Source organism: Hypomesus transpacificus, chromosome 2, assembly GCF_021917145.1.
Source record: "Hypomesus transpacificus isolate Combined female chromosome 2, fHypTra1, whole genome shotgun sequence".
NCBI classification, from domain to species: Eukaryota; Metazoa; Chordata; class Actinopteri; order Osmeriformes; family Osmeridae; genus Hypomesus; species Hypomesus transpacificus.
The window spans coordinates 13,009,983-13,034,203 of record NC_061061.1 but is presented as its reverse complement, the minus strand read 5'-3'; the positions used below and the strand labels follow the sequence as shown (position 1 = coordinate 13,034,203).

The 24,221-nt window shown below is 51.0% G+C and overlaps 1 protein-coding gene across 3 annotated transcripts in view; it reads left to right on the top strand.

Annotated features, from left to right (window-relative positions):
- mtss1lb (MTSS I-BAR domain containing 2b) overlaps nt 1–24,068 on the top strand; it is a 35,643-nt gene extending 11,575 nt beyond the window's left edge. The window contains exons 4-15 of one of the 3 annotated variants that reach the window (XM_047042866.1): nt 11,506–11,590; nt 12,462–12,553; nt 12,707–12,781; nt 17,550–17,707; nt 17,934–18,041; nt 18,355–18,452; nt 19,270–19,399; nt 19,962–20,078; nt 20,493–20,735; nt 20,903–21,082; nt 21,195–21,354; nt 21,430–24,068. In XM_047042866.1, the coding sequence (XP_046898822.1) occupies nt 11,506–11,590; nt 12,462–12,553; nt 12,707–12,781; nt 17,550–17,707; nt 17,934–18,041; nt 18,355–18,452; nt 19,270–19,399; nt 19,962–20,078; nt 20,493–20,735; nt 20,903–21,082; nt 21,195–21,354; nt 21,430–22,031 (2,048 nt within the window). In that variant the 3' untranslated portion in view covers nt 22,032–24,068. Of the gene's footprint in view, nt 1–11,505; nt 11,591–12,461; nt 12,554–12,706; nt 12,782–17,549; nt 17,708–17,933; nt 18,042–18,354; nt 18,453–19,185; nt 19,400–19,961; nt 20,079–20,492; nt 20,736–20,902; nt 21,083–21,194; nt 21,355–21,429 lie in introns of all 3 variants that reach the window. The other 2 variants (XM_047042865.1, XM_047042867.1) reach the window with 2 other exon arrangements.
- The last annotated feature ends 153 nt before the right edge of the window (nt 24,069–24,221 follow it).

The window sequence follows — 24,221 nt, the reverse complement described above, 5'->3', positions numbered from 1 at the left end:
ATCAGGTTCCCCCGAAGAAAAATCTATCCTACAGTATGTCATCTCCAACAGTATCCACCTTAATAATAAACACAACTCTACATCTATAATTTCTTCCTTTGGGTGTTGGCCAATTTAGTAAGGACTATTACAAAGACCCTACTTTCTGTCAAATGTATCCTGCTGTAGAATGAGACTCTTCCCCTCAGCATCGTCAGGGTCTTCAGTACTGGCTGCTGTGACAGACTGTTGACCTGCACAAGGACCGTGTGTGTGTGACTTTCTGGAGTTACTTGTGCAGGCGAACAGGGAGGTGCTCTGTTGGAACTTGGAAGCCCTAAAACCTTGTAGTGTGGCTGCAGTGATTTTGGTTTTTCTGGTTGGTTTTCAACAAGCCAGTCAGTCATGGAGAGAGAGGACTGGAGGGCCCTGGTGTTGAATGATGAATCTTTTAAGCTGTCTTCCTACAAGCTGCGCTACTCAGAAAACAACCGTCAATGCCAACCCTTTTTCCAGTGGACAGTTTGGGACACAGTTACAATTGTAGCCCTGATAAAACGTTAGCAGAGGAAAGTGAATCAATGACCCATATACGAGCAAATTATTGCTCGTCTTATCAGTTCTCTTTCATTTTGTAGATAGAGTTGCCATTGTATTTCGGAATCTCAATACGATACAATTCTAAAATACTTTTGGGATTTTTATGTGGATTTAAAACGTGTCTCTTCTGAGATGCGAACTGCAATGTGTGTGTGTGCAGGAGAGGGGCACAGGGTGCAACATAGATGGATTACTGGTGGTGAAGTCCTAGCAGCACCATGGTGGAGGACTGCTTGTGGTCCTTCACTTGGAGGAGAGATCCACAGCCTCGTGCCCTGCCCGGGACTCAATCAAGCCTCTGTTCATCATGGGAAACTCCAGGCCAGTGGGAAGAGCAATTAAGTGTCTAATAGACCAGACGCACACAAAGAAAGTCCCTTCGCAAATTTATGACGAGGCCCCAACCCCAGTGTGTTTGTGCAAGATTTAGGAACTGGTGGCTTTGTTAAGCTACTCTGGACGGTCAGGTTGCAAGTCTGTATAATATATATTAGCATAGGGTTAGTAAGGAATATGTTAAAAGATGCAGTTGCAACAGCTGCTCTGTTTGGAACATCTGTCAGTTGTATTTCAGCTCGTTTGTGAGATTTGAATCGCTTCTGGAACGCTGGTGGCATGTCTGAAAAATACCTTCCTGCGTGTTAAGCTATATGAGGTAGATTAACTGCCTCCAACAGACCAAGCTAGTCTTTTTGTTTTCTGTTTTTATTCAAACATCGTTCAAACATTGAACCAGACTTGTGACCTTTGGATTTTGCTCACTGGAGCAACAGTGCTAATGTTTGATAAGGGATGCAAACTCATTCAAACCCAGCTAACTTCCCAACCAAATGTGTTCTAGTCTTTGACATACTACCATCTTCATGAGTTAATCCTGTTTCAATACGGAAGAAATTAATGCTGAAGTTTATGAGTTTGTTTTTTTGTTGGTACAAAGGTCACATTTCAAAATATTTTCAGTTACAGAACAATAGTTGATATAGTAGTAGTATACCTTTAGTAACCAAGGTTTTAGTTGCACGACTGTGAGTTTCTTTGTGTATAGGCCTTCTGTTGCTGGGTTACAGTAGGGTAAAAAAATGTGATAATTAAAGTAGTGCTCATAATGTTGTTTTAGGGTTCATTTGTTTTTAAATGAAACATGTTTCTTATTGAGTCCCAGTTACCCTTGCGTCAGCGCATTGACCTCTATCTCTCTGATTTCCAAAAAGTCATGTTTTCCATGTTGTGTCACTGGGGCGACACACTGTTCACACAGCGGGCCAATGGCAGACTGCCTGATGGACATTTTGTAACTAGGAGAACTTTTTGTGCAAGGAACACCCTCAAGGACAGAGCATGGAGCAGGGAAGTGGCCGGGGGCTAAAAGAGCCTTGTCACTGAGAGGTTGTGTTTGGGAACAGCTTTCTGTTACCAACCTGTGCACATACACTAAAGCACACTCACACACACATTGAGATCTCACCTGCCTGTGCCCTTACCTGGGTCCACCATCTGCCAGAAGAACAAGTAAAGAAGCACTGGCTGTGTACCAGTTTCTAATGTAGGCTATATAAAACTGCTCATAGCAACCTCTTTGCCAATACAACTTTTGTAAATCCTTGAAACAAACGCAGAATACAAAAGGCCCTGAAAGTGCCCATATTTTTCCTGGTAATCCTGTGTCAAGTATCCCTTCTTCAGGGTTGTGTTTGAGTCATTATAGTCAATTTTTCTATTGGGCAGTAAAGTATCTAAACACAGTCGGATCCATCAAGCAGTCTGAGGCATGTTATCGGAGAGAATCCTTCATTGGTTCTCCTGCCAGGCTCAGGCAGCTAGGGTCTGTGTTTCTTTCTGTGACTCATTTCCCATAGAAACGCTGACTTGGCCACAAAGCCACTGTGAATCGAGCGTTGTCAAGAACACAGCCTTCAGCAGGATGATATCTCGTCAAATGTTTTCTCTGGGCTGGGACTGACAGGAGAGCAGACTCCTGGACGTCAGGATGTGTCTGTCATTACCAGAACAGGGACATGCTGGTCTGACACGCCTGTCAATTCTGGTTTGTCTTCTTTCTCAAATGATCATCATCAGCGTGCTGACAGTGTTCTTTAAACCTGTTCCTGGCCACAGATAGGAGGGACCCTGCAGCAAGCTTGTGAGGAGCTCTGACTGATCTTTTAGCCGCACCATGCAAGTGAGCACTTGTGAGTTTCCCTTTATGGATGTTCAAAGGGAAATGGAGGGTTTCTTGTGTTGTGTTGGAGCAGGTGATGGTAGGAGTATAGCACACTTCAGGTTAGAATTACAGATGTACGTCTCATTGATTTCAAAGCAGTTTAGTTGATGTTCTTGTTAGTTGGAATGGGACACCCATGCTTTTACCTGATTGGACTTGTTGCAGATCCCTAGCTTGCAAACCCTATTTTAGATGGTTGTGGCTCGGCGATATGTTTATGTCCTTGTCTTTGATGCTGCCCTACACTTCTTTTTTATGTGTTTTACAATAAGCATTACTCTCACCTTTCATCGGTATCGGGCAATCTCAGAATACAACCTTTTACCTCACCTCCTGTCCAGCTGAGAATAGATTATTGATCATGTACGCGGTCTGAGTGATATCGATGATTATATTACTGTAACATTAAGCCTCCCCTCTACTGCCAGTATATCTGTGATTGCCATCAGAACAGTCTCAAATCGGTTTCGTTATTGTATGATAATTGCCAGTGGTTTGATAACGCGCCCGGCCTGGCCTTGAGAAACGACTTCAGGCCCATCTGTTGCCAAACGACAAGGCTATCTTCACCGCTGTTGCCTGACAACATCCTGAGGGCTTGGGCAGAAGCCCATCACCGTGCTGGTCTTATCTGGACCTGCTTCCTCCGGTTCCCCTGGGGATTGTCTGAGATCAGCCCCATGGCTGTTTCCACAAGCTCTCGTTGGAATCTTGAGTGGATTTGTCAACAATATTATGTTTCTGTCATTCAAACACCACCCAGGATGTTTAACCAATGATGCTCAGTGCCAGTGGATAGGTGGTGTCTGCTGATTTTGGCGGCCTTTTTCTAGTCCACTTTCATGAAAATGCTGCGATTCAGGCAAGGTTTGAAGTATCCCAACACTAAGATGACCTCTTCTCCAGATGTCCCACATTCATGAGCCTGTCTCATCTCCTGAGGCGGTCGACCAGAAGCCTGCCTAATAATCCTGTCTCCGAATCTATGTCAATGGCACCAAGATTAGAGAAAGTGGGCCAGCGGAGCCCAGAAAAGAAGTGCACCGGAGATATTCAGTGGGGGGTTGGGGAGAGAGGAGAGAGTGGGTTCCATGGGTGGTCGTTGAGGATGAGAGAAGACTAAGGTTTGCCGCCTGCAGGACCGCTAACACTGGATGAACACAGCATTAAGTATCCTATGATGTGTCCTTCTCTAGACTTCTCTTAACTTCCGCCACCTCTTGCATTTTTATACTTTTATTGTTCTTTTGGGTATTTTATCTACCACAGCTCTTATCTCTGGTGACTCGTCCTCCTACGTCAGACAAGACTGTTGTGTTGCAATACGGACGTCTGGAATGCATGTAATGTGTAGACACTGCTGCATGTAGATTATAGCAACAAGCCAAAGTAGGCTGGAGGCTACTGTGCACACAGGTTAGTGTTTGTACAGTCAAGCCTTTCAGTGGCCATTCATGTAACCCATTCCCACCATAAACCTTTGGCATTGTTAGAGGACCCTGAATAGTCATGGACCATTGTCTACCATTCTATGAAATGTTGTATTTGTCCCCAATTTAAACCCATGAATTGGCCACTGTAGTGATTGGATTTGTTCACCCACCATTGACAGTGGTGTACAGCACAGCGCAGTACCCAGTCAGGGGAAAAGCAATCTGGGAGAAAATCCGTCTGTGACCTACTTATTATTGGCCCTGATGTGTAGATGGTGCTGCGCATCTGCAGCAGTCTCTGGGCAGAACTCTGCATGGTAATGGCTATGACGAATGCACTCCATGAATATTTCCCCTCATTGATTTGGTCCATGTTAGGGTTTGTGTTTATGCTCGTACAGCTTCCCAGACTGCAATGCCAGACCATACCAGTCTCTGGAGGCATCGTTCTCACTCTCACAGGGACGGATTTGTTGTCTAAAACGTGGAAAAGCCGCACTTGTGGAATCCCCCGGTTGGTCAAATTGATAAAGATCTTATTATTTCTGTTAGAAGGGCTGGCGCTCACAGGCGTAAATGTCTCGTAAGTTTATACCACTCATTTCCAGTTTTGTGGTGTCATGAATCCATTGTCGGGTAGCAGTATCCCGGAGGCTGGCTGCAATGATGGATATGTAAATATCCCAGAGCAAGCTGACACTCGATGTTGCATCCAGATAAGTCAAAGTGCTGTAATCAAGACATACCTGCCAGCACCACACCCCTTCCTAAAATATGATGACTCTGCAGCTCTACGTGAGGGACACTAGACTTCCTCCCACCCCCCACCCCCTCTTCCCCAGTTGACCTACTCTGTCGTCTAGTTTTCGAAGGCGTTTGACAGGGCGGTCTGCGTTTTCCTGATGGATGCAGCTGCCAGCGCTCGCTTCCCACATCTGAGATCGGGCCTCGTTAGAAACCAGCTCACTCTTCTGCAGTGGCACAGTGGCACAGATACCGCCTGCCTGCCTTTTCCTGCTCACCATGCTGCAGGGTCGGCTTTAGCTTGCTATGTTGGCTGCCTGGTTTCCAGCAAGGAATTGGCTGCCTGAGGGAGATCCTGTTGGTTGCTGAGCTGTGATTGGCTGCCTTGGGGAGATCCAGTTGGTTGCATAGCCGGAATTGGTTGCTTCAGGGAGATCCCGCTGGTTGCAGAGCTGAAATTGGCTGTCTTAGGTAGATCTTTTTTATTGCTATTGTGCCAGACAAGCTCAATCCAGCTCAACTTAAGTATGTGTAAGAAATTGTAAATACTTTTTCATCCCAGGTCAGATAGTTGTCAGAATACCCAGACCAAACATCTAACAGTCAAAGAGATTTACTGTCTGCCTCCAGGCTAAAGGAGATTGACTGTGGGGCGTGTGGCTTAGCAACAATATTCATGACCCTGGATGGCTGCCAAGCTCCTCGCCGTAGCAAAGCCCCTGCTGTTTTGATGAGAGCCAAACCACTGTCTTTGACTGAAATACAGTACAGTATAATCAGTTCTCCAGTGCCAAATGATAATGAGGTCATCTGTTCTCAGTCTCACACTTCCGTAAGGTTCATCTAGAAGTCTAGACTATATCGATCGAGGTCACCACCTGAAGAGACTGGCATCGATTTGGGTTCAAACTAAATAGTTTGACGAAAACCCCAAATATTAAATTGAGCCCAAAGTTCCCACCTCCCCAGCCCAGCCCCTCCCCCGCCCCTAGCTGTTGTCGACAGCATGGTGCTGGTGTCTCAGTCAGCAGAGCCTGGCTGTCTCCCGGTCTCCACCTCCCACTCCTCCCACGGATGACAGCTGCCATGGTCTGCAGTCAAGAGACATGTGCGTCAGCACCGGACGACTGCTGCCGCGTGCCCCCGGGAGGTTCATATAGCACGGCTCGCTAACGCGCCGACCCAACACACAAGTCCGTCCACGACTGGGTCTGGCTGCCCAGTAGGGGGTCCACCTGTCCTCTCGTTTGGAGAGGGGTGTAGAGGTGAGGCCTGGGATTGTTTGGTGAGGAGGGACGGTTACTGGGGTTGGTGGGTTGGGTAGACTAGCTGTCAGCAGCTGTTGATAAATGGGGGTGGGGGATGGGGGGGGGTTGTCTCAGGACAGGGGCTCCTTAATTAAAGAGCTTACCTGTGTGACCAGGCCCACCCTGGGAACGCCTTCCACCTCTCTGTCATCAGCTCCGGTCCCTTCCCCGATGTTTAACCTAGCCCCGAGTCCAGGAAGCGCTCGAACCACCGTGCTGAAGGACATGCTTCCCGTTTCAAGGCATCTCCTCCCGTTCAATGTTCCAGTCGGTAAAACATCAGTCGTTAAAGGCAGTGACTGGTCGTGCCTGGGAGCCTTCGTCCTTCATCCCAGGACATGCTGTTTTGTTTATGAAAGGTGTCATCGGAAGGTTTAAAAACCAGTATTGTGGCTTCTAGGTACAACCTGTGTTTGGTCGGTGACTCACACAAGTCAACTCTGGCCCAGCCTTCCGAAGCCTGGCCCAGCCCAGCCTGACTGGTGCTGTGAGCTGCAGTGGTTCTTATCACTAACCTCATGGAGTAGCAGGGAACATCTGGGCACCATACGCACCAGCAGCCAGGGGTGATCTGGCCCAAACTGAAGCCACACACTCCCTCCATCCCTCCCTCATTACGTCCTTGTAATGACAAGCTAGGCTGTGTTCCGAGATTAAGACCAGGCGTTGTGATGCGGTTACGTTTAGCATGAGCAGTACACACCGAGTGGTGGTCTGCCCCCGAAATAGCTCCATTTAAGAAGGCCACCTCTCAGAATAGGTTTCAATATGGAGTAGGTTATCTCAGAAATAGTCTGACGGTTTGGTAGGTGTAACCCAGGCGGGGTTAAAACTATATTAGGGGCGGTTTGTTGTATTACTTTCCTTTCATCCTGTTATCCATCAAGGAGAAACCCTGTATGGTTAGCCTATTGAGGGACAAAAACAACAAGTAACAATTTCTTTAGATTTTCTTTTCTAAATCTTTGTTGGTACATAATCGACTCTATATCCACTATATTACACAATTGAAAGAGCTGGGATTAAGAGAGCGTGTGCCCTCTTGCTAGTTCAATGCGCTTGTGGTTCTTATTCTAACAGCACAAAGTGGCTCCTATTGAATGCCAGCTTGTGGCTTTAGGGTTGCACTGCCTGCAGGGCCGGGGGTTAATCTCTGAAGTAAGCCCTGCCTTGCTGTGATGGGATTGTGTCACTAAAACTGTTGGCCAACTCAATGCCCTGCCGCTTACAGCAAAGGTTATCTAAAATCACCCGGGTCGAAGAGATACCTGTTCACACCCCGGCCATGCCAATGTTCCAGCGCAGAGAATCACCTTCAGAGAATCTCTTCAGGGGATACTGGATAGCTGTCTGGCCGCCCTGCTGGCTGTCTGGCTGGTCAGTATGTGTGCTGTAATCCTGGCGGTCCTTAAGACGGGGATGGTGTTGTCAGATGTAGTTCCACACAACCCTCCTTCTGACGCCCACGTCACCCCAGAGCTCAGACAGGCTGGAGGCCGGAGTGTGGAAGGTGCTGACAGCTGAGCATTAGAGGGACCCTGCCCTGCACCCCTCCACAGAGCCACGACCGCCAGGCCAGGAATGTCACCCCCGGCTCCCCACAGCCCGGCCCCACAGCCCGGCCCCACAGCCCGGCCCCACAGCCCGGCCCCACAGCCCGGCCCCACAGCCCGGCCCCACAGCCCGGCCCCCCACCTCAGGTCTCGACTGGCCTCTTTACCTCCCCCGCCCCCCCATTTTAGATGCCGTCTTATCATGGCTGCGCAGCCATGGAGGAAGGAGGTCGCTGACCAGGCAGGAAGGACAGTTGCTCATGTCTCATCCCTAACAAGATAAGTCGGTGGCACCAGCTATAGGTTGAGGTTATGGGCTCCCACTGGGATCACCAGGGACAGTAAGTCAGCGTTAAGGCACACATAGTTGTGGCAGTTCAGCAGTCCAGTCATGGTGACAGCTGTTTGACGACCTCGTGAGATTGCCTGACAGGGCTTCTTTAATGTTGGGGGGGGGGGGGGGGGGGGGGGGGGGGGGGATCTTGCAGCATTCCATGGCGACATCTGTTCCCCCGACTGGCCACTGTCTCAGATGGGTTCACCCTCAGATGGGTTCACCTTCTGGAGTTCCCAGGGCTGAGTTTAATTAGGGCTTCATGGTAACTCGGCATCTATCTGTGAAGAATGTTTCTCACAGGTTGTTTGTTTCTGTTGAGAGAGAGAGAGAGAGAGAGAGAGAGAGAAAGAGAAAGAGAGAGAGAGAGAGAGAGAGAGAGAGAGAGAAGAGAGAGAGAGAGAGAGAGAGAGAGAGAGAGAGAGAGAGAGAGAGACCCATCTTCTAGTTGTCTGCGGAGCTCATTCCTAGTCTGGGATGACTGAGAGGCATTCAACTGCCCATCTCTGAGGTCATGTGAAGCAATATACTGTACTCACTCCCGCACACACACACACACACACACACACCCTCCTGGGCCCGTCCTACTTGTGTTGGCAGGAGAGTGTGACATACTGCAGAGTGGAGAGTTTGGTGGAGGAGAGCTGTCCTCTCTTGTCTCCAGAGTCCCCATGCTGGGCCTCAGGGAGCCTCCTCAGGAACAGGGATGATCACCTCATTCACTCAGTCTTCTACACCTCAGAGGGAAGTTCTACTGTTAGCAAGCATTGCCTTCCTAGAATTCTCACTCACTCACATACACACACACACACACACACACACACACACACACACACACACACACACACACATGAAAGAGACTTGCATAGTGTGGCAGAGAAGACATGGTACCGCAGTGCAGTTATAATCACAAGCAGGGATGCGCGTCACACCGATATAATAACCCATGCCACACACAGGCGGTCTGGGTGTGGACGGGCCTATCAGGGCAGCTGCAGCTCCTCACTCTATAAATATCCAGAGGTCACTGGGTCCTAGAGCCCCCCCCCCTCCTCCTCCTCCTCCTGGCCGGCAGCCAGAGGAACACCTGAGAGCATAGGAAAACACTGGCAGCTAGGGTGGGGAAGGTTTCCCTTCGCAAAATAAAAAGCTCTTTTATAGCGTTGGTCGTTGAGGAAGGGTGAGAGGTGTGGAACAGGGTGTGGAGGTCAGGATACGGGTATTAGATCTCACAGGATGCACACACGGACAGACACGCGCATTCACACCATTTCGAAGGTTTCCCTTCAACAGCAAACGGAAAAGGCAACGAATATGCAGCAAAACTGCATATTCGTGTACTGTACCCGTCGCCGGGGTAACGGCCAAGTCCCAGGCCTTGCTTCCTGCTGATAGCTTGGCTAACACAATCTACGAGGTAGCGGATGCCGAGTTCTGCTAGCTTGGTTAAACAACCTTCAATCCAGCAGATGCTGGGATAGATCCAACCATTGCAACCGCTTTAAACACTCCAATTCCCTCTCATTCACTTTGGGAACACATACCCGGTATTCCTACCCCCCACATTTGGAAATGGAAAAGTCCTCTATGCAGCCGGTGGTGTGTGGGGACCAGACCACCTCAGTGGGTCAGGGGGAGGATATGGTTGAGTAAAGATATTGTTGGGTTATTCTGCCACATGAATGAGGGCCCTTGTGTTGTCCACGGCCGCACCCTCTCCTCTACAGGCCACGATCTGGATGGTGCTGCTGAATAGACCCCTAAAGGCTGACAGCAGGCAAAGGATGGGTCTCTGAGCTCGAGGCTGGAGAGAGGCTGTTTCTCTCGCTTTCTAGAGTGAGATTATTACAGTACATAAAGGGAAGATGGAGGCGCCGTGTGAACAGACACACTGGTCGAGATGGTCTAATTGGTCCCGTCCCAGAATGTTCTCCTCTCTTCAAAAGCTGCCGAGCTGCAAGTCAACGAGGGTGGACGTTCGAGGTTATCAGCAAACCGGCCATCATCCGCCCCTCTCCCTCAGAGCCAGCCAGCCAACAAAGATTGTCAGTGCCAAAGGGGTGTTGATGTGTGCCGTGGAGACCTCCTGCGGGGATGGTCGGACTGCGAGAGCGCCGGGTCTGCTTCCTGCTGGCTCTCATACAGCAGACTGTCACTCAAACACCGAGACACACTCCAGTCACTGAGCGCACACACAATGGGCCTGCCTGTCACCAGCAGGCCCCCCCCCCCCCCTCCCCAATCTCTCTCTTCGTGCTTCCTTCTCTGTTTCCAAGGGCCGCTGATATCGTAGGTCCGACCGGACAGTTCCTCTCCTCAAGACGGGAATCCTTCACACTACTTCATTATGGCCGTCAGATGAGATCCCTGCACCTTTATCCCTCTGGCCAGGATCCTGAAGCAGCTTTAGAGCATTTATACCGAGAAAGTGATTTAGGAAAAGAGTCTCTTTTATTTCTAATTAATCTCCGCCAATCGGATTAGTTAGTCACAGTGCAGATTAACTTTTTGCTGCGGCATGGCCGATTGGACCGTACGGTGCCTGGAGTAAGCCATGGTTGACCTATCATGTTCCACCAGTAGCATTAGTGAGGTACAGTGACCCTGAGCGAGGAGCCTGGAGCCTCTCCCGGGGGTTAAAGGTCAGCTGTAGACCTTGTACTTCCCAACTATGGAAAGGGCTTGTTTCCTGCATCAAGGCTGTGTGTGAGTGTAGGCTATTAGTGTGCAAGTGAATGATGTTAAGTATGAGAGTGTGAGTGTGTGTGTGTGTGCTGGCAGGAGCTGAGCCAGTGTGTTGATGAGCCCTAGTGACATGGGAACAATGGTGTGTAGGTGGGGGTCCTTGTCAGAGGGACAATGTGTCTGTCTGAGTAGCCAGGGGTGGGACAGCTGCTGGGGGGGGGGGGGGGGGGTTAGTAGATACCCTTGAAGGAATTTGTCAAGTATGCTTTTGGCATCTCTGCCTCACTCACACCGATCTCTCTCTGTGTGTGTGTGTATCTCATTTGGAGGATGGGGTCATGTCGTTCCCTTCCTGTGGTCCCACAGTCACACTGAGGTGCTGGCTGCCTGGGACACTCTGCTCACCCCAGTGGCCCTCACCACAAATGGGACGTGTTTGCTCCAATCTGGGCCACCCTGTGAAAGCTAACATTTGACCTCGACATTTCCCCTGGAGCCTGTCTGACATCCTTCCTCATCTGCTCCGGAGCTTTTGTTTCGTTTTCGGTTCCCCGGGCTGTGCGGCCAGGCTGGGGAGCCTCTCTGTCATTGGCTTGTGATGTGTCCATGTGAAGTTTCTCATGCGCGCGTGTGTGTGTGTGTGTTTCAGGTGGCACCCGGGACATCGGCTCAGCCCTGACCAGGATGTGTATGAGGCACCGGAGCATCGAGGCCAAGCTCAAACAGTTCTCCATGTACGTCTGGTCCCATGTTCCTACTAACAGTACCGAGTAGAACCTTCCAGCAGAGAGGGCCATTAAAGTGAGACATCAGAGAAGGAGTCTGTAGAATGTGACCTGACGATTCGGCCCTTTCCCAGAATTCCACGCATACAGACAGACACACACACACACAGACACTCCCACACACTGTCTCTCCCGCACACGGCCTCACATAAACACTCTCACCCAGGGGTCTATCTAATTTCGTGTGGCATTTAGCAGACATTCCTGCTCCGTCTTCATAGCCCAGTACGGAGCAGGCACTGGGACCCTGGGGAGATGTCTCCTCACCACACTCTAAAATCGGCTCCCTGAATACCCTCAGCTGCCTGGCTCACTCCCTTTCTCTCTCTCTCACACACACACACACACCCTCACACGCCTGTACACAGTAGTCCTAGTAGTAGTAGTAGACCATAGGGAATTCATCATATCTTTATACCTCCACACATCCTGACTCACTCCACACCCTCTGTGAACCTTAACCCCTCCCCCATCTACATACCATCCACTTCCCCGGACACACCCTAACTGCCCCTCCCCTGACCCGGCCTGTTTGTGTGTGACAGACAGGACTGTAGACCTGGCAAAGCTGAATGAACAACATGACTCATATTTATAGCCGTCTTCTCGTGTCTGTCTGTCGCTTTAACACAACCGAGCCTTACAGCACCTCCGGAGCATTCACTCACCTAATCAGTCATTCATTCATTCAGTTGAGACGGAAGGCAAATTATTTCAGGGTGCTCAATGTGTGTTGGTACTAAGACATTAGATATCCTCGGAAGCTTGTGTCCCTATATGTGCTGAGCCTGTTTTCTGCTTGTGTGTGTGTGTGCTCCAGGGCATTCCTGGACTGCCTGATCAACCCACTGCAGGAGCAGATGGAGGAGTGGAAGAGAGGGGCCAACACTCTGGACAAGGACCATGCTAAAGGTACACACACACACACACACATGACCATTCACACACACATTTATACATGTACACAAACACACACACACACCACTGTCAAGACCTGACCATGTCACCTCTTTCTCATCAAAACTCCATCGTCACTTTGTCCGATGTGGTCTTTGTGTTGTTCAGAGTACAAGAGAGCTCGCCAGGAGATCAAGAAGAAGTCTTCAGACACCCTGAAGCTGCAGAAGAAAGCTAAGAAAGGTAACCCCCCCCCCCCTCCCCTCCCCTCCCCCAGGTCAGCGGTCAGGTCAGGTCAGGTCCTACACCGAGGCTGGATGTTATGGAGGAGAGCCGGCTGCTGTCAGGGTCTGTGAGCGTCAGTCCACAGGGGCACGGTGGAGTCGCTCCAAACGAGCTCAGGGAGGACTGGCCCCCCGAGCCCCGGACCCCCTCTGTCTGGCTCCACATCATTATACTGAGGACCCTTACATAACAGCCCCGCATCTCTACACCCTGCAGAGTACACCCTGCAGAGTGCACATAGGAAAGCACTGGAAGTACTGTCATTACTGCAGGATGGAGATGGCGGGGCAGGGACTGTGAAGACTTAAGGACAGCAATCCTTTGTTTTTAAAGCACAAAGATGTTCTGTTTTGTGATATATATATATATATTCCTTAAGTATTCCTTAAGTATTCCTTCCCCCCCCCTTCCCCCCCTCGCATTTTTTTCTTTTCTTTTCTAATGAAAGTGATCTAAACTCGCCCTTCTACTAAAGCTAATTAGATGGAGTTCAGGCTCGTCGTACTGTCTGCCACACACTCTGAGCCTGGGGAGTGCAGAGGCAGAATTCCCTCGTCCTGATAAACATTAACTGTACGGTCCAGACCCACGCGGTAAACATTACCTTACTTGGTAAACAAACAGACGCTTTGGAGAACTTCCTGTTTGAGTCCATCTGGTTTCACCAGCAGATCTGCATTACTCTTAAGGAGGAGCTCCATACTCATTCAACGCTGGATCAAAACCACATGAACCCAAACAGTCCTGCGGGGGTTGAATTCACAGAGCTTCCCTGTGCCTCCAGGACAGGGTTATGTTCACTGGATGAACGCATGCATGACAAATCCCAGTCTAGACAGAGTTCACTGAACATGTTTCACCTCATCATACAGTGTTTGAGCTGTGCTGGTTTCCCAGCGCCCAACCGCTGGGTGCTGTTGACTGGTAGACAGACCGCAGGCACACTGAGGGCCTATTCACACTCTGCAGACACAGTCAAATAGAGTTCTGTCTTTCCGGAATATTTGTTTGCCAAGTCTATGGACTGACTGATGTGTCACCTGAATGGCCCTCTACAGTTCTGCTAGCTACTTGCTCTGTAGGTTTTTGGTCAGTTATGTTCATTCAACGAGTCCTTCAAGGGGGCCGTTTCTGATTGAAACCTTTTCCCTCCGCGCCGCTCCTGTGGTCCCGGGTCGCATCCTGGGGCACCTGTCCGAGCAGCCGACGCCCTGGGTAAGTCTGCCAGGCCTCACGGCCCCCCGTGGTGCCCAGAGACCCAGGGGACACATCCCCATACTCTACGCTGGCCTCCTCCTCTCGTCTCCTCCCCCCCTTCTACCTCTGCTACACGGCTCTGGAGGCCTCCAGAAGAGGAGGGGGGACGGGGGGACGGGGACCTTGAATGTGTCAAACTAGCCTGTCCAGTTCAAACAGTGCATCAAGATGGAAGGAGACGAGTAGAGGAAACCAATCGAGACTATTGAGATGACCCCCCCCCCCCCCCCCACCAGCTCCCCAGTCTCCTCTGGACAACGTGAGAGCACGTTCACGTTGGTTGTGTCCTTGTGTGTGGCTCCGTCCTGCTCCCTGTCCCCCTGTCCCCCTCTGTGTGGTCCGGTCACACCACCCTCATCCCTGCTCCTCTGCCTCGCCCTTGGCTCAGAACCTGCTTTGTCCATGTTCCTCCACCAAGTGCCTTTCTGAGGCCCCCCCCCCACACACACACACATACACACACACACACACACACACACAGGTCATTAGCAAAGAAGAACACACAGGGCTGATTCTCCCCCTCCCTTCCCCCAGGCCTCCTAATGACTGAAGGTCTTGTGCAAACACAGAGCGAGGAACATGCGCCGCATTCAGATGCGCTTTCCCGTGTGTCCTCTCTACGGGCACTGCCGTCCCTTTGACAGGGGCAGAATGGCCGCGCCGATTGAAGGGTCGCAATCGCTGCGTTCACAAATTGGGACCTTGTCGACCCACGCTGAAGCAGGGACGATCCTCCCAGAGCCGGCTGAGCGGGGGCACCGGCTGTGCCGTGCGTGCCCGGACACGCTACGGTCCACGGCCCCACCGTGCTCGTTGTGCAGCGCCCACGCCACATTAGAGGCAGATAGTGAGGCACTGTTCTGCCTCGAAGATCCTCGGTCCCACTCCTCCCCCAGAGGGAAGGACTAGAGTCACATGTTTTCAATCCAGGTCAGGCCCCTCTACCTATCTGGTTGGGAATCTTTCCCACAGAGCCCCTCTGTCGCTGGACAAACTGCTCGGTGCGTGCGTGTTTGACGTGGATCTCGTGAGGGTGTCAGGTCCCGGGACCAGCACAGACTGCTCAGCACAGATAAAGGCTCCAGGAAAGCTACCATAGTGGAAAGGATATGGCATGTTTTAGCAGGACGTCCTTGCATGTCCTGTCTGTTGGAAGGCTCCCCTCTGGTATGAATGAGTGGATGAGGGGGCTCTGCCATGTTGTGGCCTAGTTCCCTCTTTCTGAAGACGAATGAATCAGTTCTGATCTGGATTACCTGCCCTATATCCAGCAGGCCACTGTCTATTCACAGACAAGTGACTTAGCAGGGTCCTTACACAGCATACCTACCACTAAGTCCTTAGGTAGCATTGCATAGCTGGTGCTCAGGTGGTGTCGTGTAGCTAGTGCTCAGGTTGCATTGCATAACTAGGGCTAGATGCTCAGTATAACATCAGGTTTCGGGCTATAAATCAGAAGGTTGTCGGTTTGATTCCTGGCAGTGCCAAATTCATATTGTGTCCTTGGGCAAGACACTTCACCCTACTTGCTTCGGGGGGAATGTCCCTGTACTTACTGTAAGTCGCTCTGGATAAGAGCGTCTGCTAAATGACTAAATGTAAATGTGATAACATAACACATAACGATCCATGGACTTTCCTGCTCATAAGCTTGTTTTCCTGCCATAAGGATTGTGATTGTGTGTCAAGGCTTTAGCGATCCAGTCCTAGCAGTCTCTCCCCCATCCATCACCTTAAGCATTAGCTCCATGGAGCTGATATTCTGCCTGTGGCTCCCCAACTGTCTGGGTGTGGATGTGAGTCACCCGACATGACAGTGTTAGTCATGTTCCTACAGCAAACGCTGCATCCTTTTGTGTTAATCATTAACTTCAGTTAACCCATCTGATGCACTCAGTAACATCCCACCCCCTGCTCAGCCCACACACCCTACCTGCCAGTCATTGAAGGCCCTTCAGGAGGCATCAACATGTATAGTGTGGGCTGGTTGGTCACTCTTTGTCTTGTGCAAACGGATGGTTTGTATATGGTATTGTTGTGTAGGCTTGGTACTATATGTACTAAGGCAGCAGCTGGTTCTGGGACAGCCTGAACTCCCCTCATGCTCTACTGGCATGCACGTCCAGTTTAGACTTTGGATCAACAGCTGGTAGACCAAATATTTATTTTGATGGTTTGAATGGATCTTAGAGCGCATGATGTCTGCTTGGACTCGATTTGAATGATGCATTTTCTTAAGGTTTTTTTTTTTCTCCAGTTCAAACCAACTCTAGTTATTTCATTCTATTTGGCTTCAAAAGAAAGTCGTGTTTAGTCAGTCCTTCGGTAGCTCTTGGCATTATAAAACCCCAACCAAACCTCAGTTCCAGGGAGAGAAAAAAGCTCTCCAAAAGAAAGCAGTCTGACCTTCTGAGCCTCTGAACTGTCGTCTGTGGTTTGGGGATCGAGGAAGAGAACAATCTGGACCTTTTCATTGAGTCTCAGACGAGCTGGAACAAGACAGCTCACGTGAGGCTTAACAACAACAATATCAACAACACACCCAGACCAGTCCACCACGGGGTATTCCCCAGTGTATGATGGGTGTATAGTCTGGTAAATGATGCAGAAGGGGATCCCTCTGCCTTTTAGGAGTTAGGGGCAAACTCACACTGCGCCCTCCGCTGGAACTGAGAGGGAGACGGAGGTGGAACTCCAGCCACCATGGGAATGTAATTGTATATTTGCGTACTCGAAAGCTTTTCTTGGACTTCGTCGGAGCATATACGTTGTGAAAGCGTAGCGAGAGATTCATGCCGTTTGACCACAATTGTGAGTTTCCAGTCCTGGTTTCACTCTTCTCTAATCATACTGTTGGAGAAAAACTGTGACAAACATAAACAGAGCTCGCATTTTTCAGAGCGGGCTGGAATGGAAGGAAAACCAGAGTGGGACATGTTTGGATTCCCTCTATGGAAATATCCTTCATATATCCCTTTTATCCATTCTGTTAACGAGCCAAATCATTTCCTCTTCGAAAAATGTCATGTGCGGTTCTGCCTATTGAAGTGAGAATGATACCGCCTCAAGAAACAACATTGAAAAGGGTGCCTCTCGTTGCCCACGCGTTCCGACTGTCTTGACGAACATTGAGCAGTGCAGCGTGAGGGTCCTGTCTGGCTAGTGGCTGCTGACATGGAGCTAGATACTACCCTGAGAGGGGTGGTAGTGGGACTGACGCCAGCCAGCGAGCCAGGTCTCAAGTGGTCATCCTGGGGGGGTGGGGGGGGGGGGGGGGGCTAGATGTGGAGCAGGAGTGATAGCCAGAGTGGGTCCCTCTGAAGTTGTAAAGAGCCATCTCTGTGCTCCCAAGCTGCCTCTCAAGTAGTCACCCTGGACCAGCTTGCTGACTGTGTCCCTGTGTGTGTCTCTGTGTGTGTGTGTGTCTCTGTGTGTGCGTCTGTGTGTGTGTGTGTGTGTGTGCGTGCAGGTCGAGGAGACATCCAGCCCCAGCTGGACAGCGCCATGCAGGACGTGAGTGAGAAGTACCTGCTGCTGGAGGAGACAGAGCAGCAGGCGGTGAGGAGAGCTCTGATAGAGGAGAGGAGCCGCTTCTGCTGCTTCGTGTCCATGCTCAGACCCGTGGTGGTGAGGACGCTGGCCTGACTCTCACACACACGCTCACGCACGCACGCTCACACACACTCACTCTCACACACGCACACTCACACAAACACACACTCTCTCACACACACACACTCTCACACACACACTTTGTCCCTTTAAATACATATGTCACACGACCTAAAACACATTTGTCTACGTTGCGCTTAATAAATCGCTCAAGAATGACTGGTGTTTTCGCCCTATCCAGGACGAGGAGATCTCCATGCTGGGTGAGGTCACCCACCTCCAGACCATCTCTGATGACCTCAAAGCCCTGACCTCCGACCCCCACAAGCTGCCTCCTGCCAGCGAACAGGTCAGCACCCTCACTCCCCTACATTAACATCCCTCCCCTCCCATGTAAACCTGACTGGGCATGGATGGACTGAAGTCATAGGAATATTGTATAGCCTTATTAGTAAGCAGCAATGTTACCAGCAGCCCCACACAGATACAGACATGCATTCATCACAGGACTACTCCTCCCAGGTCTGTATGATGGCTGAAGATGTTCCATCCTCTCTGTTTGTGCACCTTCTCTGCTCAATCCACATGATCTAAGACAACCTACTGATGAGTAATCCTGCTAACTCATCCTTCCCCTCCTCCCTTGACCTCCACCTCCTCAGGTCATTCTGGATCTGAAAGGTTCAGACTACAGCTGGTCCTACCAGACTCCTCCCTCCTCTCCGAGCAACACCGTGTCCCGGAAGTCCAGCATGTGCAGGTAGGGCTCTTGACGGCCTACCACAGAGCAGGTGGCCTCCTGCTAGGCTGGTGTCAGCCTGCCCCCTGGTGATCGGAGTGAAGAACTGCGGCCCAGAGCAATCCGAGGATGTAAAATGAATTCATTTGTAGAGATGCTCCTTACCTGTGCAGTCCTAGGTTGAGGATAAGGAGATGTGTTAAACCCTGTCAACGCCTGCTGATTGTGTCTCACATGAACCTGCATCTGCAGCGTGTGCTGTGGTGCTTGTGTTTCCCCTGCCTGGTCCACTTCCTGTCTCATCCACACGTTGCTGGTCCTTGCCTGTGCACACAGATGTGTCGTCGTTTCACATTGCATGACAACAGTGGTTGGGTTCCATTTTCACATTTGCCTCGAGCTGAGCATGCTTTATATTTTGGTTTTGCAGTATCCCCTTACCAAATGTATTCATGTTGTATCAATTTGACCATACTTAGAAATTTACCAACACACACACACACTTTAACTTATTCACAAAGAGTACTTACTCTTTGTAGAAGCCATGAACCATGACAAGTGATTAAAGGGATTGTGCACTCATCATTTCATCATGTCTGACGTTCTTTTCAGTTTCTTATCATTTAAGTGTTGGACTGGCTCAATCCCAGTCCCTGCCTGCTGCATCCAGTGTGTGGAGTGTTAATGGTCACCCCTCCCCCCACCCCCGTGTCCCCCTCCTGCCTGCCCCCTCCTCCCCTCTCTCCATAAACAGCAGTCTGAACAGCGTGAACAGTAGTGACTCCCGCTCCAGCGGCTCACACTCTCACTCTCCCTCCTCCCACTATCGCTACCGCAGCTCCACGCTGCCCCTGCAGGCCCCGGCAGGGCGCCTCTCCAGCATCTCCTCCCACGACTCGGGCTTCATCTCCCAGGACGCCTACCACTCCAAGTCCCCCTCACCCATGCCCATGGAGCCCCTGGCACAGGTGAGACCACACGACCCACGACGCAGCCTACACGACCCTGACGACACGCTCCACGTGAGCCTACACTACCCACAAAGCACCGTGTCCACCAGTCACTCGATTCCCTATGACGGAGTCCTGCTTTCTCAGACAACAGCTACTCCCCCTTAGACCCTCAGACTAAGACTGAACTAGAGTGCAGTTTAACAGGGTTACTGTAGTGGCAACAAACAACCCAGATAGAGAGAGATCCCTTCAAACGTCCCAGCAGACACACAGACAGTGCCCTCTACTTGTCCCTGCCCCAGGCTTCACTGCTGCTAACAGACACCGCTTCTCCGCTTGGTTCATTTCTCCTCTTAGCCACCAAAAGGACAATTTATGTAAAGTTATTCTTGTCCTCTAAGCCAGTGGGGTTGACCTCCAACTCTGTACTAACTTTGCTGACAGCTCGGAGAAACTGCTGCTCCCTTCACCCTCTAACCCTCGGCTTCCTCTCTGCTGTCACCTCTCTGCTGTCTGCATGTCACTGTGTGTGGGTGGTGTTTGTGTGTGTGTGTGTGTGCGTGTCACCCTGCTCCAGCCTTGCCCCAGCTCTGGCTCCTCCGAGGCCTCTGAGACCAGCCAATCAGACTGCAGCTCCCCCACCTCCCTTGGCTCCGCCTCCAACGCAGGCGCTGCTCCCGCCTCTGCTGAGAAGGTGAACCACGCCGCCCCTCCCACAGGCTCCTCCCCTACCCCCCCCCCCCCCCCCCCCCCCCCCCCCCCCCCCCCCCCCCCGGGGCATGAGGACGAGGCCAAGTCCTCCCGGCTCAGAGCTTCCCTAACCCAAGCCGTCACACTGAGCCCACACGACCCCGAACAACAGACGTGGGTCCTCCACACCCATCCCATGGGCTCCCGCTGGCTCACACACACCTTCCTGTTTACTCCTTGTGTTCTTTCAGTCTTGTATTCATTTTGTATTTGATTTTTTACTGTCGTTGCATTTATCATTTAGCCAAACGTGTATTTTTTTGGTTTGTTTAATTTGATTCTGTAATTCCTGCCATCTTACGTTTTGTGTTTTGTGTTTGTTTGGTCATGTTTGGTCCCTTCCCCCACACATGCCCAGTTCTCTAATGGCTTCGACCACTACGGGCACTCTGAGCCAGCCTACTTGGTGGGCGGGACCTCGTCGGCAGGGGCCTACCCCTTCTACCCCACCCCTTCCCCCTCCTCCTCCATCACCACCACCTCCACTTCCTGTTCCCAGCGCTCGTGGTCACGGCCTTGCTCTGCCCTTGTCCCTGACTCCTCCCACTATTGCACCCTGGGACCCAGCCTGGTCCCCTCCTCCCGTGTGCCCAGCTGGAAGGTTGGTTCATCCCCATCATCCTCATCTCCCTCGCCTGTCCCTCCTATCCTGCTCTCTGCGGCTCTGGCCACACAGCCGGAAGCTTTACATATACACACAACACATGTAGAACACGACTGGTGGAGTGTTCCTCTGCCAGGTGCTGATGGCCTGTGTGTGTCCTCCAGGACTGGGCCAAGCCCGGGCCCTACGACCAGCCCATGGTGAACACGCTGAGGAGGAAGAAAGACAAGGAGCCTGTAGACTACAGCCCCCACTCAGCGCCAGGCCCCGCCCCCACCGGCCTGCCCCCCCCAGCCCTGGAGGAAGACCCCCAGAGAGCCAGGAGCATGGCTGCCCCACCCAAGGTCAATGTTTCAGTCGGCGCTCCCGCCGTCTTTGTTTGATGTCGGTTTGTCTTTTTCTTGCGTGTGTTTGTGTGTTTATACGTGTGTGTTTTGTGTGTGTGTGTGTGTCCAGGTGGGGGATGTGGAGGCCCATGAGCAGCTGGCCCTAGCCCTGTCCAGGGGGCTGCAGCTGGACACCCAGCGGTCCAGCAGAGACTCTCTACAGTGCTCAAGTGGATACAGCACCCAGAGCACCACCCCATGCTGCTCTGAGGACACCATACCTTCCCAGGGTAACGCTCACACACACACACGTACTCACACAAAACACACCCTCCTGGGAATCTAACCTGCGTCTGTGTCTCCAGTGTCGGACTACGACTACTTCTCCATGGCGGGGGACCAGGAGGTGGAGCAGCAGGACTTTGACAAGTCCTCCACCATCCCCCGCAACAGTGACATCAGCCAGTCCTACCGCCGCATGTTCCAGGCCAAGCGGCCCGCCTCCACCGCCGGCCTGCCCTCCACCGGTGGCCCCGTCATCATCACCCCGGGCACCGCCACCATCCGCCGCACCCCCTCCACCAAGCCCTCTGCCCGCCGCGCCGGCGCCCCCGGGGGCGGGCCCATCCCCATCCGCACGCCCGTCATCCCCGTCATGATCCCCACCGTCCCCGACCTGCCGGGCCTCCACACTGGAGGACCGGAGCTGGGGGCGGCGTTTGAGGAGGCCCAGAGCCCAGACTCGCCCACCCTGGCCGGGGAGGAGCACCTGGGCGTCCTCCCCGTGGCCTCCTGGAGCGGACAGGCCTCCACCAACCCCCCCGTGACCCCCCAGGTGGGGCAGGAGGAGCTGGAGGGGTACCTGGAGGAGGAGGCCCAGGGGGGCAGCATGCTGCTGGCGATCAGGCGCGGCGTGAGGCTGAAGAGGACCCAGACCAACGACCGCTCAGCCCCACGCATCGCCTGAGAGAACACCCCGTGCCACGCTCTGCCACCCCAGAGGACTGGCGTCTGTCTGCAGAACACCCTGTAACACTGTTATTGGCTCCCTGTGTATAGTATTCTATCCTGTTTAGTCAGCTGTTGTAAAGGTAGAGCAGCCGGTATTAATGGCACACATGACTGCTGGTACTGGTGTGTGTGTGTTCAAACTGTCCATCCTAACTGTCCAATCCCGAGTCTGAGAAGGCTTGAACAGACCATTCAAAAGGAGAGAGAGCTCTCTTAAGTGCCCAGACACGGGACAGAAATGGTCCTACGCCCAATCAGGAGGACGGAAATGGTCCCACGAGGGCCCAATCACAGGACAGAGCGGGCTTCCTTGGAGAGACAGTTCTCAAACTGCTCAGAGAACAGACAGGGCTCTCTAACAGCCCAATCAGACGACAGAGGGGTGTGGTTCCAATAGCTGCAGTGTGTGGGACTCCTCCCCTCAGGGAAGCTACATGCTGGTCACACTAGACTAGAGTACCACAAGCACAGAGATGCAGATCTCAACATGAGACACGGGGGAAACAATGAATCATCTTAAGTTCGGTTTAGAGTGCAGTAGGCTGTATAAATGATCACGCAAGGCGTCTCCTCGGTTGCCATGGCGTTAGTTCACGCCCCCTTTAACCCACCACTCCCCCTCCTTGCTTGCTCCAAGGTGCCGAATTACTTCAAGTAAGCTTTCAGAACGACTGAGTGGAAACTTCACGTAATGATGCGTTGCATTTTGTTCCTCGATCTGTATTTAGTTACCCAGTCTGTTGGGGTGTAAACTTATTTAGTGTTGTGGTTCCCATACTATCTGCTCTGCAACACTTGCTTTGTAGCATGCATTATGATTCAGTATTAGAAATCTATTTGAATATAGCCTTTATTAGCCTGTCCAGTGCTAAACAATTCTGCTGGTAACAGCCAACTATGTACATTTCCAACAGACGAACGGTTGTGCCATGGTGAAGCTGAATATTGTATGCTAATTATAGGAGGAGGATGAAGGGTTATCACATTGGGGGAATCGTGAATTGTGTTTAAAGTGAAACGTGTTATAACTTCAATTTAAAGGTTGCATTTGATTATGCCTTTTTGCTATTCAAGTGTCATTTTCTGTTGCGCTCATCAACCAAGTGAAACGCATGGTGCAGCCTTACCTCCGTGAACTGCTTATTTCACAGTGGCTTGTCCTACTAGAGGCGAAAAAAAGCCCAGTGTTTATCAACTTCTCTCGGTGGAGGTGATCCGTGTATAGCGAAGATCTGGACACCCTGGTCCCGCGAAAGCACTGAGTCCTGTTGGCAGACACAATAGACTGTAAATAAAACTGAAGACCAGGAACTCACAATGCTAACTTATTCTGTCCTCGGCCCTCTATTTTTATACCTGATAACAGAGTATGTTTAGTTCTTGTCCCTATGCATGTGCCCTCATATAAGGTTGTATATTAGTTTCTATATTCTGGTATTTTCTCGGTTCTCTCGTTGGTTGTCCGCAGCTCCACTGTGAAAAGCGGGCAAACGGGCTGACGTAAGCTCCTGCCACCGTGCCCTCTGGTCAGTGTCAGATGTTGAAACAGTTTCTTTCGTCGTTTCTTTTGTGTTGGCTTGTTTCAAAATCCTTTTGTGTCCCAACTTGTCACTTCCGAATTCAAAGCAGGCTAGTATTCTCACCACCAGACTCGCGGATGCTGTCTGCATATGATGCTAAACTATATTTACTTATTTTACCTTCGGCTATTGATAGCACACGTATCGTAACTGTGTCAGATGTCTACTCTGACTTACATTATTCTATTTAATTACAAGAGCATATCTAGATTTTTTTAAGTTGCCAAAAATGTATGTGTAAAACGATTCTAATAGTTTGAAGAGAGTTTGTGTTTTTGCGTATGGTATAGAAAAGTGTAGCCTACTAAAATCTTAGTTAGAAGTATATACGAAGGGTGATCCTCGGTCCTTGTACTTGTATTACGTCTGTAATGTTTCTCTGCTTTGGCATATAATAAATGAGAAAAGGTTGAGTCTGTCTGATCGATTCTCCTTCAACGTTGAATCATGTTATCTCCTAGAGCAGAGATTGCATCTAAGAAAAAAGCATGTTTCCTCTAGGAAACATGCTTTTTTCTTAGATGCAATCTTCTTCACCGACCTCTAGGGGTCCGTGTTCCCTAGTA